This window comes from Crinia signifera, chromosome 3, assembly GCF_055691185.1.
Source record: "Crinia signifera chromosome 3, ASM5569118v1, whole genome shotgun sequence".
In the NCBI taxonomy this organism is placed as follows: domain Eukaryota; kingdom Metazoa; phylum Chordata; class Amphibia; order Anura; family Myobatrachidae; genus Crinia; species Crinia signifera.
In genome coordinates this window covers 78,254,328-78,272,898 of record NC_139219.1, presented here as the reverse complement: position 1 = coordinate 78,272,898, position 18,571 = coordinate 78,254,328, and the positions used below count along the sequence as shown (strand labels likewise).

Genomic DNA, 18,571 nt, shown 5'->3' with positions numbered 1-18,571 from the left:
AGTGCATCTGGCCCAATGTCTGTGACAGAATCCGGATCATAAGTATGCTGGGGCTGGTTAGGGTTAAGTTGGGCATTCATTTAAAAGATATGGCACTTTTTCATACGATTTTGACCCATCAGGCGGATAACTTTGTGTTAAAAAGCGCCATATCTTATGCGTTTTGCCACCGGATCGAATGTACCGTGCACATCGGATCCAGAGATTACCATGGCTGCCACAAGGATTTGTCGGATCCTCTTGCAGTCACTGGCATCCCATACCTTTTAGCTTTTGTAAAAGGAGTGCATACAATGTCATGCACTCCACGGGTAGTAGCCCAGGGTCAGATTAAAATGAGGCGGATGGAGCTGCAGCTCCAGGCCTCCACATAAAAATAGGCCCATCAACAAGACAGCATGATGGTCACCAGACAAAGAGCAGCTGGCCACATGGCTGACCATAAATCATAAGTATTAGTATTGCACTTCTATTTTACACATTTGTGCAATTTTTGTACTTATATATTTAGGGAGACATTGGGGCGTATAGTGTGTGGGTTCTACATGCCTACATGGCATTGACCTCACCTCCTCCACTTCTCAAAATAGACCCTTGAACATGTTCATACTGCCGGCCCTGTAGTAGCCAAGGTATGAAATTTACCTGTTACCTGCATTATATGCCAGGATTCATACTATGTATGTTACAGATTTATACTGAGGCAACATCAGCATATAAATGGGACATACAGCAAGGACTATGGTCATGCTTGTTTTATTTGTAGTTTGTTGCTTAAAAACAGAGACATCCATACTGTGATCAGTACCACAAATTGTTCATGTTCATCAGTTATTGGGAATGGCATATTTATGCTTGTGTGTATTAACAGCAAGGCAAGTCTTATGTAGCCCATACACTTTTGTGATCGGATGCGATGCAACATTACAATGCAATATCCGATCGCATCTTATTTTTTCCCCAGCACCAGATGTCACATGCCACATCGAGTGCTGGAAGAGGGCAGGCAGTGGTGTAGCGGAGCATGCACAGAAGGGCTGGCGTGGGCTGGTAGCCAGCGTGGGCTGCAGAATTCGCTAAAACATTTCAAAACACTTTGCAGCCCTCTGATTCAATCAGAGGGCTCACATTCAGGTGGCTGATGATTGGCTGAGAAGCCTCTCTCTCAGCCAATCAGAGCATTTTGAAATGTTTTATCAAATTCTGCCGCCCGCTGCGGACTACGCCATACACCAGCCCTCCTGCCCCCACTCTGCGGCAGATGGCTCCTGCTCCCCCCCCCTCCACTAAAGCCCAAACTGACTGCACACACTGACTGCATTGCAAGCGGTCGCATGTGGTTAAAAAACACATGCGATCTCTCATGAAATTCGATAGATATTTTGTGCAGAACATAATATCGAATGATGCAACATTCCACCGGCGGGCCCGCGCATTGCGTCGGGTGACATATTCAATGTGCATACATTTCTTTGATTTATTGCACAGATGCGTTCAAAATGTAAGGATTGTATGCAATATCGACCTAGTGTATGGGCACCATTAGAGTTGTGCTAAACTTAAGATACCAGGTTAGCAGTTCCCAACTTCCTCATGTAAGCACCATGCTTATATCATGGACTTTATAGGCAGCACTATCAATCCAACCAATAAAGAGAACTTTCTAGAAGCACCATGCCAGAATTTTTTTTACTGGAGGTCATTTTAACAATAGCAGGTATAGCATTGTGTTTATAAAAAAAAAAAAATAACCAAAAAAGAAAAACAAACAACAACTTTGCCTGATTTTGTCTACGGCCACTCAACAAGCACACTAGTAAAATAGAGTTCAAACATACCAATATTCCCAGTTTAATAATAGTACATACACGCAGTTCATGTTACAATTATGCTCTAACCACACCCCCAATATCAGTTCTATGCACATTTGCCAGCAGTAAAACTGGACTGTTTCATAAAGGATGGAATGCTGTTACCTTCATATGTGAGGGACCGATGACAAAAGCTTAGTGATAAAATGTACAGTTGGAGAGCTTTCATTAGACGCAAATAATGTCAATGTATACAACCTTGGTCTACTACAGAAAATCTACACTTACTGTAGATCAGGCTTCTGATACAGTTTCTATAACTGGTCAAAATAATGTTCCTGTACCATGTCACATGTGTTAAAGGGCTATTATCATACACCAGTTCAATATGTACATTGTAAGTCAATTATAGAGATGAATGTAAAAGTTCAATAAAGTCAATTTGCATATTTACACTTTGTAATAACATATCCAAAACACATCTATATTGCACAGTAAAGTAAGAGACACGAATAAATAACCAAGGATTGGAGATGGAACGTCCTTAATGCAAAAATGTAACAGAACAAGACAAAATAATACCAAGTAAAATGACAGGCTACATTAGGGTATGCTGAAACTATTAAGAACTTCTGCCCGTAATGACCACATCATACCTATCAACTTATAAAAGTGGGAAATCTGAGCCTGCTGCATCTGGAGGTATGGCTGCAGCAGAGAAGATGGGTTGGGCCTCATGTGGAGGGCGTGGCCTCACAGCATGACCCCTCTGCTATCGTCATTTTAGGTCACCTCCCCACAGAGCAGAGCGGCGATGATCACGGTCTCTCCCCACGGTGACACAGTGGGTGAGATAGCGGGACAATGTCCAAATAGCAGGACTGTCCCAATGTAATCGGGACATTTGGAGGTATGCCTCATATGTTCTGTAACTGCTGTCTGAAATAACATACAGGTATTACTTTAATATTCTACAGACTACTCCAAATGCTATCCACTTTTTGTGGGAAAAAAAGCAATGTGAGAGAAATCATGTGTTTTTGCACTTAACACTTTTATTACGCAGCTTCTCAAGCAGCATTTCTTGTGTTTAAGCTCACAGAGAGGGATCTTTGCTATGTATTGGCAGAGGTAGAGGACAGCCTAGTTTGTTTGACTGCAGACCTCTGTTGTTTAATACCCCTTTTACACCACCACAAAGACCCGGGTCAGCGTCAGTGTAAAAGGGGTTAACCCGTGTACCTTTACATGGGACTTCTACCCAGGTCCTTACCAGGGTATAACACAGGCAGAACCTGGGTAGAGGGCAGTGTAAATGGGTAAAACTTGTCATCCGACCCGACTCCCGTTTACAGCAATGGGGGAAGCCAAACCTCTGGCCCGCAGCGTCCTGCGGTTAACAGGTCTCTGCAGACAGCAGCGGAGGAAGGGAGGAGGTGAATGGATACCTGTGTGCGCATCCATTCACCTCGCAAAAGGGGGCTGGGGTGGTGCACAGGGGCTGCCCAGCAGTTTACCTTGGTGCTGGGCTTGCCCCCAGCATGGCGATTGGCGGTCCCGGCGCTTGGACATGTCACCTCCAAGCCCCGCCCCCGTTTACACTGCTGGTCGGCTCCGCAGTGTAAACGGTGCAAATCCCGGATCAGCCCTGGTTTGGAACCATGCTCCAAATACCGGGTCATATAAAGGATTTGGGTGTAAGGGAGGTATTACTGTAGCTTGTACAAGTGTTTAAATAGAGAAATAAACTGGTTTTATAAATGACCCCCCTGCTTTACAAATAACAATATACTTGACTGAAGTGAAAGGTAAAAGCACAATGAATATATATTGCACTTTTGCTGTTGAACATTAGATATTACAACAAACAAGTCTCAATATATTGTCATATAGCAGAAATGGATTCTAATTTCTAATTTAAATCAATTATCTTCCTCTTGTCTGCACTGCAGTTGTGTATAATTTTGCAGTTATGTTAAAAAAAAAAAAAAAATCATGGGAAGATTGGTTGGTTTTTCTGAAGCAGCAATTCTTCACAAGGGGACAAATACGGTCTCTTCTATTTTCACATACAAATTACACATGGCTGGTGCGAAGTCAGTTTTCATTCAGAGACTAACAATACCAGCATGGTCATTCTGAACATATCAAAGAGAATAGAAAATAAGTGCATTATAAAATATGTACGAGAGATAATGAATAACTTGTGGGTTCCGATTCCAAGCCGTGGACTTGTAAAGAAAGCAATATTACCTAGGAAAGTAAAAGTTATTAATGTTCGTATGCTAGAAGAGTTCCTGATGTTATACCCATCATTGCTGAATCTAGAAGGGATTTCAACACAATGAATGACCTAAGGTGGCGTCTAGCAAGTTAGAAAGCTACTTCCAGAACTATATGCTGGACTCCTGTCCACTGAGGGATCTCAACTAAAAAAAATTGGTCTTGAGTTTGATGGTAGGAGCGCTTTGTACGGTTGGAGCAGGCAGCTGGGAGGCAGCTCTGGCTTTGCTGGCTTGGTTGGCCCTGATGGCTGTTTCTAGGCGTGCCTTCAGCTCTGGAGCAGCACCCATTACAGTTTTAAAAGCATATGGGTAAAGAGGCCCAATACGCATCAAGTCTTGCAAAGCAAACTCATGGAGGTCCTTTGATGCGGGTGAAGCAGAACTGAAAGTGTTGACATCCAGCAAGTAAGAAATGAGTGTGGGAACGAGGAGAGCAAGCAGCTGGACTCCTGTAGAGGAAAAACAAAGCAGTCAACATAGAGTTGTACATAGAGAGAGAGAGAGAGTTGTACATTGTCTGGAGAGAATGGACAGTCAAAGTAGTCCTCTCCTTCCTTCTATCCACCCTCCGCCTGCACCATCTACCCCTAACAGCGCTGCACTGTGGCCCATACCACATCACACCCTGCTAGGGGGCAGAAAGCATGCAGAATAAATAGGTATAGCACAGGAAAGTAGAAAGAAAGGAGGCGCACCATAGTGTAGTATTTTAGATTTTAAAACAACAATCCTTTACTGATGGGTAAAAAACACTCACAAGAGTATATGTGTTATATCGCTATAACACAGTTTTCGCATAAAACATAATATGACAGGGTATATCACCGCATTGGCAGAAAACACGTTTTTTCTCTCTCCAGCCTGGCTCCTGGACCTCGCTGCGTCACAGCGTCACAGCCAGCGTCCTCTCAGCTCCGCCCAAACGCGTTTCGTCCTATAGGGACTCCTATAGGGACTTCCCTATAGGACGAAACGCGTTTGGGCGGAGCTGAGAGGACGCTGGCTGTGACGCGGTGACGCTGTGACGCAGCGAGGTCCAGGAGCCAGGCTGGAGAGAGAAAAAACGTGTTTTCTGCCAATGCGGTGATATACCCTGTCATATTATGTTTTATGCGAAAACTGTGTTATAGCGATATAACACATATACTCTTGTGAGTGTTTTTTACCCATCAGTAAAGGATTGTTGTTTTAAAATCTAAAATACTACACTATGGTGCGCCTCCTTTCTTTCTACTTTTCTATGCATACAGCTTGGGCTAGTTGGAAGAGCCCTTTATAAGGAGAGCAGCACAAGCCTGAATAAAATTCTCTTGGATGATATTTGTGATCTACAGATGATCAGCGCTTTAAGGATACTCTTTGTTGCAGGTATAGCACAGGATCGAGGAACCATGGCTCCTATACAATTGTATAGCTCAGAAAGAGAATGTCAAAATAGAGAGAAGAAAAATAAATAGAGTTAGGGTAAGTAGTGTGAGAAGCAGGTGTAGAGGGACATATACAGCGCAGGGAAGCAGGCATAGAGGGACATATACAGCGCAGAGAAGCAGGCGTAGAGGGACATATACAGCGCAGAGAAGCAGGCGTAGAGGGACATATACAGCGCAGAGAAGCAGGCGTAGAGGGACATATACAGCGCAGGGAAGCAGGCGTAGAGGGACATATAAAGCGCAGAGAAGCAGGCGTAGAGGAACATATACAGCGCAGAGAAGCAGGCGTAGAGGGACATATACAGCGCAGAGAAGCAGGCGTAGAGGGACATATACAGCGCAGAGAAGCAGGCGTAGAGGGACATATACAGCGCAGAGAAGCAGGCGTAGAGGGACATATACAGCGCAGGGAAGCAGGCGTAGAGGGACATATACAGCGCAGGGAAGCAGGCGTAGAGGGACATATACAGCGCAGGGAAGCAGGCGTAGAGGGACATATACAGCGCAGAGAAGCAGGCGTAGAGGGACATATACAGCGCAGAGAAGCAGGCGTAGAGGGACATATACAGCGCAGAGAAGCAGGCGTAGAGGGACATATACAGCGCAGAGAAGCAGGCGTAGAGGGACATATACAGCGCAGGGAAGCAGGCGTAGAGGGACATATACAGCGCAGGGAAGCAGGCGTAGAGGGACATATACAGCGCAGAGAAGCAGGCGTAGAGGGACATATACAGCGCAGAGAAGCAGGCGTAGAGGGACATATACAGCGCAGAGATGCAGGCGTAGAGGGACATATACAGCGCAGAGATGCAGGCGTAGAGGGACATCTACAGCGCAGGGAAGCAGGCGTAGAGGGACATCTACAGCGCAGGGAAGCAGGCGTAGAGGGACATATACAGCGCAGGGAAGCAGGCGTAGAGGGACATATACAGCGCAGAGAAGCAGGCGTAGAGGGACATATACAGCGCAGAGAAGCAGGCGTAGAGGGACATATACAGCGCAGGGAAGCAGGCGTAGAGGGACATATACAGCGCAGAGAAGCAGGCGTAGAGGGACATATACAGCGCAGGGAAGCAGGCGTAGAGGGACATATACAGCGCATAGAGAACTGATGTGAAATCTGGTACATTGAAATTGTTACAGAGAAATTGGGACTAGTGATATTAGGTTGAACAGAAAGCAATTACTATAATATTAGGTTTGCTTAAGTAAGACTTTTTGTAAATTTGGTTTATGAATTAAATGTATTTATTATGATTGAGGATTAGCACAAACATTTATATCGATTTGGATTTATTTATTTATTAAATGTCTCATGGCCTAGAAGGTGCACAGACATAGGAATATATTACACCTGCAGCCACCATATCAGAAGCCAAACAAAAACAAATGGCACCACATGCCCTATTAGAGTCAAATGTGAGCGAGTATGGGTCAGAGGGTCGACAGTATGACATACATTAGGTCGACAGGGCTTAGGTCGGCACATGAAATAGGTCGAGAGGCCTAAGGTCGACAATGGGAAGGTTGACAGTCAAAATGTCGACATGAGTTTTTCACGTTTTTCGTACCGGATGTCAACGTGAGTCGACATGGACACTGTATCAGTGTACCGCACTCGCCATGCTTCGGGCACGGTACCTTGCTGCGCTCAGCCCACTATTCTATTCTCCCTCCACGCCCTAGTGAATGGTAGGGCATGAAATAACGCCTGTTTTTTGGGGGGAAAAATGAGAAAAACCTCAACCTTTTGACTGTCAACCTCCCCCTTATCGATCAAATGCTTGTGTCAACCTATTTTATGTGTCGACCTAGTAACTGTATCCCATGTGAACCAATCAATGTCATTGGTATTTCTTTCTCCACTTCTTTGTATTTCTGATTAAATTCCTCTTATCGAGAATAATGATGGGTCCAAATACCCCAAAGACATATATACAGTACAGCTGCTCATAGGGCACACCTGGGCATCTCCTGTAGGAACACAGCTGCACACAAGGGAAGCACAGGGACTTACTATACTGTACATAGCCTTCACCATAAAAACAATCCTGGAAACCATAGAAATTGTCAGAGATTAAACATTTACTCACTATTTTTCTCTTCTCCTAACGCCACCAATCTCTCTAGTACTTTTATTCCTTCCTGAACAACCAGCAGCTCTGAATTGTTATTCGGTCTCTTTCTTTCAACGGCCTTCAGATTTTCAACCATGATGGGGGCCAAAGCATGTATATATGGGGTGGAGAGAGCCCGATTAGAATGTTGAAAAACAGTCAGCAGGAGTTGGTAACCTTTAGCCTGAACCTATAAGGAGGAAGCATACAAATGTAACATCAGATTATTACCAATGTAATGTCATATTATGAATGAGGTGCAACACAGAACGTGAGTAGGCCAGTAGGGTGGTCTCAACTGGACTGATGGTTTATGTGACTCTCATAGGTGTGATGGCACTAGGGATAAAGCCCCACAGTTCAGCTCGTCCTTTAACACAAGGAAGCTGAACTTTACATATAGTAACAGGGACAGTTAGGGTGGTATTCAGGGGTAGATTTATTAAGCTTGGTGAAGTGATAAAGTGTCACCAGCCAATCAGCTCCTACCTGTCATTTTTCAAACCAAGCCTGTAACTTCACAGTTAGGAGCTGAATGGCCGGTGATAAAAAAAAAAAAACAGGCATTTTATCACTTCACCGAGCGTAATAAATCTGCCCCTCAATCTCTTCCGACAGGGGAAATAGAGCTCATCCCCTATTTAATGCTACCTTTTCAGACAGCATTGAAGGCTGAATTCGACAAAACAGATCAGACTTTAAAACCAGTCAGATCTGTTTTGTCAGAAACAGCCGCGAACTGTGGAATCCACGGCCATTTTCACCGACACGCCCACTTTTTGACACTCGACAGAGCATTGAATTCTGCCTGTCGGTCGCAGGAGAGCTGGCCAAAATCGGCATGGGATTCCAACTGTCGGGAGGTTCCGTCACCCCCCCCCCCCCCCCCCTAAACTCTCAAAAGAGGACACTTAAGTCCTCCATCCACTAGTGCGATATGGGCACTCTTTACAAGATTCAGATGCATTGTTGCGAAGGATTGCATGAAGTGTGACATATCGCAGGTCCTTTTCTGGCTATTGCAATGCAAAGTGCATTCCTGTGTGCTTCACATTGCAGATCAGGTGGGCTGCCATGAATATTTATCGTAGCCCTTGCTGGGATCACATACGATACATTGTATGCAAAAGGTCTGCATATGATGAATCGTATGCGATCCGGCCGTCTAGGAGCTGCCGTGCGAGTTGGCGGGGTATCGCATGCAATACTTCCCACTAGTGGATGGGGGCCTATAGATACTCATCCAACATGCCTGAAAAAACCTAGAACACGGCCAGAAATGGCAGATTTTTCTTAATGAAAAAAAATATTATTCTCCCACCCTCCCAAATACAAGTTAGCACACAAAAAAAGCATTGTGTTGTTTTAAGTACAATAAAAAAAAGGCCACGTATTGTAGGTGCTGCAATAGATTTTCCTTCCTGTAAACTAACCCAGGGGTCATTGGAGGTCATGGCTGCTTTGAACCTGTTGATGCATCCGATCTGTAAGGACTGCACCCCGATGATCTCTGTGCTTGCAGACAACAGGAAGAGTGCAACCGCTGTCAGTATGCTCACTTCATCTGCTGTGTGCTTGGAGTCAACTGGTTAAAAAAAAAAAAAAAAGACAAAAATAAAACTCCACAAATGTTATAATTCCTGAAACCTACGTGCATCCCTTAGTCCTGTAAATAAAGGGCAAATCTAGCATTTGAAATTAACGATTCTGATAGATCTCTAGTCACACATATTTTGTGTTTAGCAATACTTTATTCTTTACATAAAACACACAATGTATGTACATTACATATTACATATACATTACATATGTACAGTATGTCTATAAAAATCATCCATCAGGCCACAATAAATTACCCTTTTTTCCTGCATGGAGTAACTGCTATGCTGTATAACTAAACTACAACCTATTAGACTCTGGTCTGTAATTACTTGTTCTCTAACTTCTAGGGGGGGGGGGGGGGAGGGGGGGGGAGTAAAATTTTTAACGCATACAGTAAGGTACACAACTTATGTGAACTGAACTTCTGTTAGAAGCCTAATCACAAGAACACTTACATGCTTCTAATACCACTTTTTCCTCCAAAATTCCAGGTGGAACTCGCGATATCTGACTCAGAATTTTGTCAGGTCTACAGGGTCCCCGTTTCACTGCAATGTGTTCACGGTCTTTCCCAGGTAGACACGGTTTCTAGTAAAGGTAAAACCCGGGAAAGTAGGGCAATGGATGGGGCCGGCAGGCAAAAGTGGGCATTGGTGAGCACCGGTGGGTGGAAAGCGGCAGCCAACAGGCATTGGCGGGTGGCTGTGCAATGGCCAGCCTCCCCTGCCCCTATAAAAAAAAGTCAGTGCTTTTCCACAGCTCGTTACCCGGGTTTTACCCACTAAAAACCCTGCTTGGTTCCCAGGTAAAAATCCTGGGTCACTTTACCTGGAATTTTTAACTTGTACCCATTTCACAAAAATCCCGGGGAGGTGTGCGTTCATGTGCAAAAACCCAGGATATTTATGTCAGTATCAGAAACCATTACCTCAGATTATCACCTGTATTCCAAATTCTCTCTACACTGGTTCTGGTTGTTAGGTTGAAAGTCAATATGTAGACCCGCAAAATGTTGACATGGTCAAAGGGTCAACAAAAGCAATAGGCTGTCAACCATGTCACTTGGGCTTCTCTCATATGTTTTTTTACCATTCAGAAAGCTTATTTATACTTTCCGATTCACGTGGGCTATGTAAAAATGTGCTGAGCGAAGAACCATGCAAGAGTATGCATTACACTACTTGGGGGTCCATGTCGACAGACACACAAGACAACCCATGCAAAACTTACGTCAGCCTTTTCATGTGTCAACCATTTCCAATTGACCTTTTCACTGTCGAACGAATACTACATACCCCTCTAAACTCATATAAAAGGCCATCTTAATGTACGGTCCTACTGGTCAGCTGCCCCTGACTGGACAATTGTAGAGGCCTTCGAGCAGGGCCCGTATGTCACTGGAGCTTCTTGAGAGGTGATAGAGAATGCAGCCATGGTTTCTCTGATTGTGAATTACCTGCCTTCAGGTCAGCAGCCAGAGAGGTAATTGCTGTCAGCAGGCTAATTGCTGGATCACTGGAAGCATGTGTAGAGATAGCATTGGACCACTGGTGGGGTAAATTATGATGTTTTTTGTTGTATTTATTCCGGTCAATGGATAGAGGCCTCAGTGCATTGCTTTGCTCAGGACCTTTAATGCTGGCAAGATTGTCCTGCTCATATACCCATCTAGTCTGTAGCTTAAATAGGAGTATTGTATTGCAAATGCTAGAGTTCCACTTTATATACATAGAAATACAAATGGCAAATCTTGGTGTGGCAACCAGAATTCCTTATTCCACGTAGACTGTACAACTCCGAGTACTTCCACATGCTAATTTAAGTTTAATGCACTTATATATCCCAGGATGTATAGCACTAAAGAATAGATTACATCTTTATCAATTTAATACTAATAAATTTATATTTCCATCGCTATAGATTTATAAATACCTGGCTGAGAACACTCCAGTATAGACGCTAAGGTGCTACGCATCAGATCAGTCCACTTCTTCTGGGTTTTTTCTGTCTTGGCCAATGGTGAAGTGACAATCGTCTTTATGGCCTGTAAGCAAGCACTGACCGGCAGGGGGACCTGATTATCTGGGCACTTTATCGCGGTCTCCTTCAGTACTTTTGTGACCAAGTAAAGAATGGTAGGGAGTATGGTCATACATCCTGCAAAGAAGATGGGTTTTGAACATGGCTGCATAGTTGTAGAGAAATATTAAATAAATATTTTTAAAAAGGTCCACAGGGGGTGATTAAACAGTGTTACCCACAGGCTGCCACAAGATGGTGCCTGACAAAGCAAGTCAATCGCTGCCTGGGGACACATTCCAGCTTACCGCCTCTTGAGGTGGCAAACTGAAATGTGCAATAAGTTGGCACTTTGGACGGGCACCTGTGGCACTAGTGCCCTATGGGGGTTGAAACACTTTAAATGATCCGATCAACAACATTATGATTGGGCACCGACAAAATAGCAGAACGCTCCACAGTGTCAGTCATTAACCAGGTAGCCTTGAATTTGTTATATTTCCAACAATGACAATGAATTTACACTGAAATAATAAGGGTGCCAGGAGCTCACAAAGCAAATTTAGAGAATTTTAATTTAACAGAGGCGTCTTCATTCATCTAGCATTTAAGTAAAATATGGCACAACTTTGGCATCTACAGGTGGCGATAAGTACTTTCTGGAAAAGTGCATCTTTATTTCCCATTCAGACAAGCAAAAACCTGTGAATTTGGTGGGGTACAGTAAGTCAACCAGTTTTCTTCTTACAGTATGTCTCAGAGAACAGACCAGGGTTAACAGTCCTGGGACTGTGCCCTACAATCCTCCAGGGTTATTCCTGAGACTCACAACCCATGTCAGTGCCCCGCCTTATGTATGAAAGGGATGAACTAAAAGGAGGTCATTGGAAGCCACAGTAGCGCTTGGACATCATTTGCAAGCATCTACTGCTAGACCGAAGACCCAGGTCACTGGAAGACCCAGATCTGGTGTAGAGGATGACAACCTGGGTCCATTACCCAGATTTGAAAAGCAGTAAGTACTGAAACCCTGGATTAAACCTGTCTTCTGTCTTCAGGTTTCCGAGCCAGGTTAAAGCCAGGATTTAGATTGGAAAGGGATATCTCAGCTGCATACAAAGCTGCTCAGGGTGATCCAGGGACACTGGATTTGAATGTTTATTGCTATTTTTGCCCAGATTTGTGACTTTGTCCCACAAAGAAAGCCAGTCCCAGTGGTCAGTGTACCCCTACAATGTGTATTAATGATGTGAATAAGATTTAAAGAGAATGCTACTTTGTAAAGGAACGTTTGTGGGATGCCATACAGGTCAATAGGTGCAATTGGAGCAAAAGTGAATCATCCTTCATCCACAGCACAAGTCGGATGTTCTTGAAGACGTACCTGCTGGTGAGCACAGAGGAGGCAGCTCAGCTAGGATGGTCACTGTAGATGCTACAAGGCGGGCACTCTCTTCTGAGAGCTGCTGATGCCTGGTAATAATGTGGCTTGGAGAGTCCGACATCTTGGAGCTGAGTTGGGGCATATGTCGTACCAAGATGAACATTAGCAGCTCCATAGCAGAAAAGACGAGAGACTTTCCTGGGATCAGACCGCCACTTTCCTCACCTTCACCCAAATTTGTCTGCGTCTCTTTTTCGCTTGTGTCATCTTTAGCTGAAAAATATGGAAGCATAAGACAATAGTCTAATTTTCAGTGACATCAATAGAATTCTAACTGCGCTGCTATTTGGTGCATGAGACATGATGCATGGATGCAAACAACCCAGCAGGCAGACTCACAGATGCAGAAAAGCACTTTTGATAGGCTGCAGCAAGCTAGAAAACAAGCAATCATTGGCCTTTGGTCTTACATTGAACAGCTCTTTGCTCCTGTAATTTGTCATAAGCAGCTCCCACAATCTGCTGCACTACTTTAGTGACTAAAAGCTGAACAGAGGAAGGGTCACAAGTCAGCAGTAGGCGATGAAGGACATTGAGGAGCTCCACTCCAATCACCTAGGACAGAGGAAGCGAGCAGGTTGTTAAACAAAGTACTTCTGTTTGATTCAAATAAAAAGGATTCAAATGGACTTGGGGAAAAAACCTATTGCTGAACAGTCACAAACTAGGCAACAAAGTCACCATGAAAATAAAATCTGTCTTCGTAAAGAATTCACATAACCATTTCATACACAAAAGGACTGATTCCTTAGGAGACTAAGGGCCTAATTCAGGTTGGCTCGCTAAGCAGTGGTTATTTGCTGCTTAGCGAACAGGTAAACGGCACCCGCCGGGCAAACAAATGCCTGCCCCCCCACCGCGCGAATATACATCTACGCTCACACATTGTTTTGCATGTGAGCGCACGGCCAAGAAATTATTTTGTAGACTTTTTTTGATAAATGATCAAGAATGGGAAAGCTTCGACCCGCCTGCGCTCACCCAGCGTTTTTCTGGGCATGCCCAGGAAACGCTGGGCATCCCCCATGCGCCAGCTCCTTGTCGGCCCACTCCCCCCCCCCCCCTGTAAGAACTCCTCAGCGGCCAGGATAGCTGCCGAAGACCCTGCACATGCATACATTCACTGATACGCATGCGTAGAGCCACACCATAGGTCCCGCATTGAATTCGCTGCGGGCTGAATGAAGTTGAATCAGGCCCTAAAAACCGTATAGGCAGGGACAACCATTCAACAATCACACAAATCCTTTTGCTGGGTACTTACTGGACAGTATATAGTCCATTCTATCATTCACAGTCCCTGCAGGGAACACTGGTGACAGTTGTGATGTCAGCGCAGACACAACATGGGGCCAGTGTATACAGATGGAGCCATCCTCATCTAGCCCTTTAATAGGATTAAGTGAGTAATAGGAATACTCTGCTAATCCACTACTGTATTGTTCTATGTATTGTATTGCAGCTGAGAACAATAGGCCTTGGGTTCACCATGACTATCCAGAGAAGGCTGGCTGGGGAGGGCTCCATCTGTATGCCTAGAATCAACTGTGTACCCAGCCTAAGATGACTTAACTGTAGCAGCAAAGTGATCAAACAGTTGAACCTGTCGTGTGCAAGAGTATCAATATACCTTCCCAACTTAAACAGGGGGTTAATATAAGGCTACTGTATTCTCTGATTTATGTTATGAGACAACCCTGTGAACATGCAAGTGTCTAATGGTGTGTACACACGGCAGATATGTATCGGGACTCGCATCACACGGCATGCTGCAGAGGGACAATTTAGACTATATAGTGCAGATCTGTACTATATAGTCTTGCCTGCCCTCACTATATCGCTGCCAATTTGCGCTCACTCGGGAGCGCGCATCGGGCTCGTAAGGCCCTAAAAAGCCGACAATTAATATGCGATATGGCTTCCGATGTTTACTATATCAGGAACAACGGAAGCCATATCGCCCCCCGTGTGTACACACCATAAGTTAATACTGTAGGACAGCTGTTCTCAAACTGTGGGTCCTGACCCCAAATAGGGTCCCGAACTTCTCATCATGGGGTCGTGACTCCATGTTGCTGACCATAAGGCTGATGGCTTCTCTAATGTCAGTCACAGATTCAAGGAGTCTGAAAAATCAGTTGAAAGTGTCTGTTATTTTAGACTCCTCACATTACTTTGTGCCTCCACAATGCTGCCATGTATGTGCTGTCTGCTGACTACACATATGATGTGATGTCCTTCTGCAGTAACTTGCTGGGGTCCTGTCATTTTTTGTTAAATTCAATCAATTTTTATTGAAGTTTTGTTGTTTACATACATTTATGCAAACATTTTATGAAGAGAAAAAGAAAACAAAGAAAAAAAAAGAAGAGAAAAGAACAATAACAAAACATTACAATTTGTATACATTGCTCTTACAGTTCAAGACGGCATATCTGGTTTTGTGCGTATACTGTCCTTGTACATATAATAAGTTAACATGTATTAAATAAATCCAATATTGTACCAGTATTTATTGTGTAGTTTGTCGGTTTTCTTGTCACACTGATTGCCCAGGTGCACACTGGTTTACTGCTGGCGTGCGAGTGTCTCCGAGGTGTATTTATATCTCGTGCGCAATTTGGTCGTGGTATAGGTGTAGTGCATATGTCTATCTAAACACATATTTTTATCATATACATCCCCCCTTACGTGATGGAGAGTGTTTGGGTCTCTCCGTGATTATAAGACTCGGTTGGAGTTTTGGTGCATGTGCGGAGAATTTAACCATTTATTCCAAATATCAATATATTTCTTCTCAGACCCTCTGGCCAGGTATACGAACCTTTCGTGCCGCACCACCTCATTAGTTAGTACTATCCACTCCTCCAGTGTAGGTCCCCGTGAGGCTAACCAAGATCTAGCAATACATATTTTAATTAAGGTGCACATATTTATAATATATTGTTGGGTAGGCCTATCCAAGCTGTCCTCTTCGAATATGGCTAAGATGCACACTTTTGGGGTGAGAGTATTGAAGGGGATACCAGTGGATTCTATTATGTTTGTGGTTTCCCTCCAGAAAACCGAGACTAACCCGCAGTCCCACAGCAGGTGCCAGAAGGTTCCATCGGAGGAACCACACTTGGGGCATTTAGAGTCACTTCTCCCCCCCATTCTCATTAGTCTAATTGGCGTCAGATATACCCTGTGTAGTATATATAACTGAATTTGTTGGTACCTGGAGGATGTTAAGGAAATACGTGGGCTATTCATTGCCATCTCCCAGGCTTCATCTGTTAAGGGGCCTATATCCAACTCCCACGTTGCCCTCAGCTGTGGTAGATCCTGCTCGTGGAGAGAGGACAGCAGGTTCCCGTAGAATCTGGATATTGCTTTGGAGGGGCAGCTTTTTTTTACTAAGTTCTTAACAGGTGAGACACACATTGCTGGGGGACCCGTGGGGAATTGTGTGTGGCAGGCGTGCCTGAGTTGCAGGTATCTGTAAAAGTGGACATTGGGTACCGGATAATCCACCTGAATTTGTTGGAATGATTTTAGTATAGTGCCCGAGTATATTTGCCCTATCGAAGTGACTCCCCATTGACTCCAGAATTCCCGTATCTGTATACCGGAGAGCTCTGGGAAAGCATATGACCCATCGAGAGGGGCATCTGGATCACAACCCGTCGCTTGTAGTATGCGACTCGTCTGTCTCCAGACCATTATCGCCTGTTTAAAGAGTGGCATATCAATTAGTTTTACATTGTCACTAAGTAGCGCATGCATCGGCGACAGACCCGGCAGCCTCAGAGACACCAGTGAGCCTGGTAGCTTAGAAAGTGAATCCTCACCCACCCAATCTAGCAAATGGGCCAGCTGTGCCGCATAATAATATAACCTGAAGGATGGAAGTGCCATGCCTCCGCCACTACGTGTTCGTGTTAAAGTGTGTTGTTTGATGCGGACCCTCTTGCCAGCCCAGACAATGGATGAGAGCAAGCTTTCGATACGTTTAAATATTTTGATAGGGAGGTATATTGGGGCGTGTTGTAATACGTATAACAGCTTGGGTTGAGCTATCATTTTGATCAAGTTTATCCTACCTGTAACTGTCAGAGGGAGTTTTCCCCATACTGAAATTCTGGATTTTAGATATGTAAGTTGAGGTTGAACATTTAAGGGGACATATCTAGACGGGTCATTTGTTATATAGATGCCTAGGTATTTAAAGGAGTCAACCCACCTTAAGGGGAGGGGTATAATGGGGCTATCTGGGACCTTGCCTTTAAGGGGAAGGATGCAGGATTTGTCCCAGTTAATGAGTAGTCCAGAATAGGAGCCAAAGGTGTTTATAATATCTAGGACTGTGGGCATTGAAGATACATAGTCAGATAGGAACAGCAGTATGTCATCGGCATAAAGGGCAATCTTATCTTCTATGGAACCTATCGACAGACCTGCGATTAGGGGGGTGTTGCGTATGAGGCAAGCAAGGGGCTCTATTGCAATTGCAAAGAGGGCGGGGGACAGGGGGCACCCCTGTCTAGTACCTCTCGCTAGTGGGAATGATGTAGAGGTGTAGCCGTTCACCGATATTCTGGCCTGTGGGCATGAGTAGAGTAACCTGACCCACCTTATATATACTGGGCCTATACCTACTCTGGACATGGTCTCCCACAGGAACGCCCACTCCACAGAATCGAAAGCTTTTGCCGCGTCCAGTGACACAATTACAGAGGTACTGGCGTCCCCGTGGGAGACCTGCAGGTGAGTGAAGAGCCTCCTAAGGTTGATCATTGTGGACTTACCTGGCATGAAGCCAGTTTGGTCTTCATGTATAATTTGTGTTATTATCAAATTAAGCCTAATGGCCATAATTTTGGCTAGAATTTTGATGTCTGTGGGTATAAGAGAGATAGGCCTATAGGATTCTACTTTACTCGGGTCCTTATCCGGTTTCGGTAGGACTATTATAAGTGCTTCAGACATGGATTGGGGCAGGGATCCTTTACAGAGTAGTTCGTTGTATAATTCTAATAGTTTAGGCGCGTAGAAAAGGATATGTTTCTTATACAGCTCCAACGGTAGACCGTCTAGGCCAGGTGCTTTGCCATTTGGGAAGGATTTAATCGCTGCTACGACCTCGTCCAGGCGCAGTGGAGCGTCGAGCATCACCCTGGCTTCTGGTGATAGAGTGGGCATTGGAATTGTTCCGAGAAAGTCTCGGATCTCGGCCTCACTGCAGGTCACCTTAGAGCTGTATAACATCCTATAGTATTCTAAGAACTGTGACGCAATTTCGTGTGTCTGTGTGTGTTGTAACCCCGTGGAAGTAACAATTTTACATACAGTGTTATTAGTTTTGTCTATATTAGCTAATTTAGTTAGGTAGCTACCGGGTCTGTCCCCGAACGCATAGTGGGAATGTTTATTAAACAGCAGGCGGTACTTGGCCTTATCGGCAAGTAGTTCCACCCAGGATTTCTGTGCCGCCAACCACATTGTTTTTGTAGATTCAAGGCCATCTCCTATATATTGTTGTTCTAGGTTCCTGCAGGAGGACTCCAGATCTTTCTCTACCTGGCTGTAGGACTTTTTGAGATTAGCCACTTTCTGGATCAAAGTGCCCCTCACATAGGACTTGAAGGCGTCCCATACAACTGGCGCCTCTGCCGTGCCCCTGTTGTTTTCCAAAAATTCTGACCACAGAATTTCCATCTCACTACTCTGGCCCATGCGGGTGAGCCAGAATTGGTTTAGTTTCCAGAATACCTGGCCCCTCTCTCCCCCCATGTTCATCTCAAATGTTAACGGGGAGTGGTCTGAGATCCCCCTTGGTTCGTATTGTATAGAGTTTATTAAAGGTATGATATTTTTAGAC

The 18,571-nt window shown here is 44.5% G+C and overlaps 1 protein-coding gene across 1 annotated transcript in view; it reads right to left on the bottom strand.

Moving 5' to 3' along the window:
- Positions 1-1,675: 1,675 nt before the first annotated feature.
- The window catches only part of HEATR5B (HEAT repeat containing 5B), a 66,552-nt gene continuing 49,656 nt past the window's right edge, over positions 1,676-18,571 (bottom strand). Inside the window, exons 31-36 of the mRNA XM_083176096.1 lie at positions 13,119-13,263; positions 12,649-12,921; positions 11,178-11,402; positions 9,077-9,228; positions 7,620-7,833; positions 1,676-4,545 (exon numbers count right to left, since the gene is read on the bottom strand). Coding sequence (XP_083032222.1) covers positions 4,241-4,545; positions 7,620-7,833; positions 9,077-9,228; positions 11,178-11,402; positions 12,649-12,921; positions 13,119-13,263 — 1,314 coding nt within the window. The 3' untranslated portion in view covers positions 1,676-4,240. The remainder of the gene's footprint in view (positions 4,546-7,619; positions 7,834-9,076; positions 9,229-11,177; positions 11,403-12,648; positions 12,922-13,118; positions 13,264-18,571) is intronic.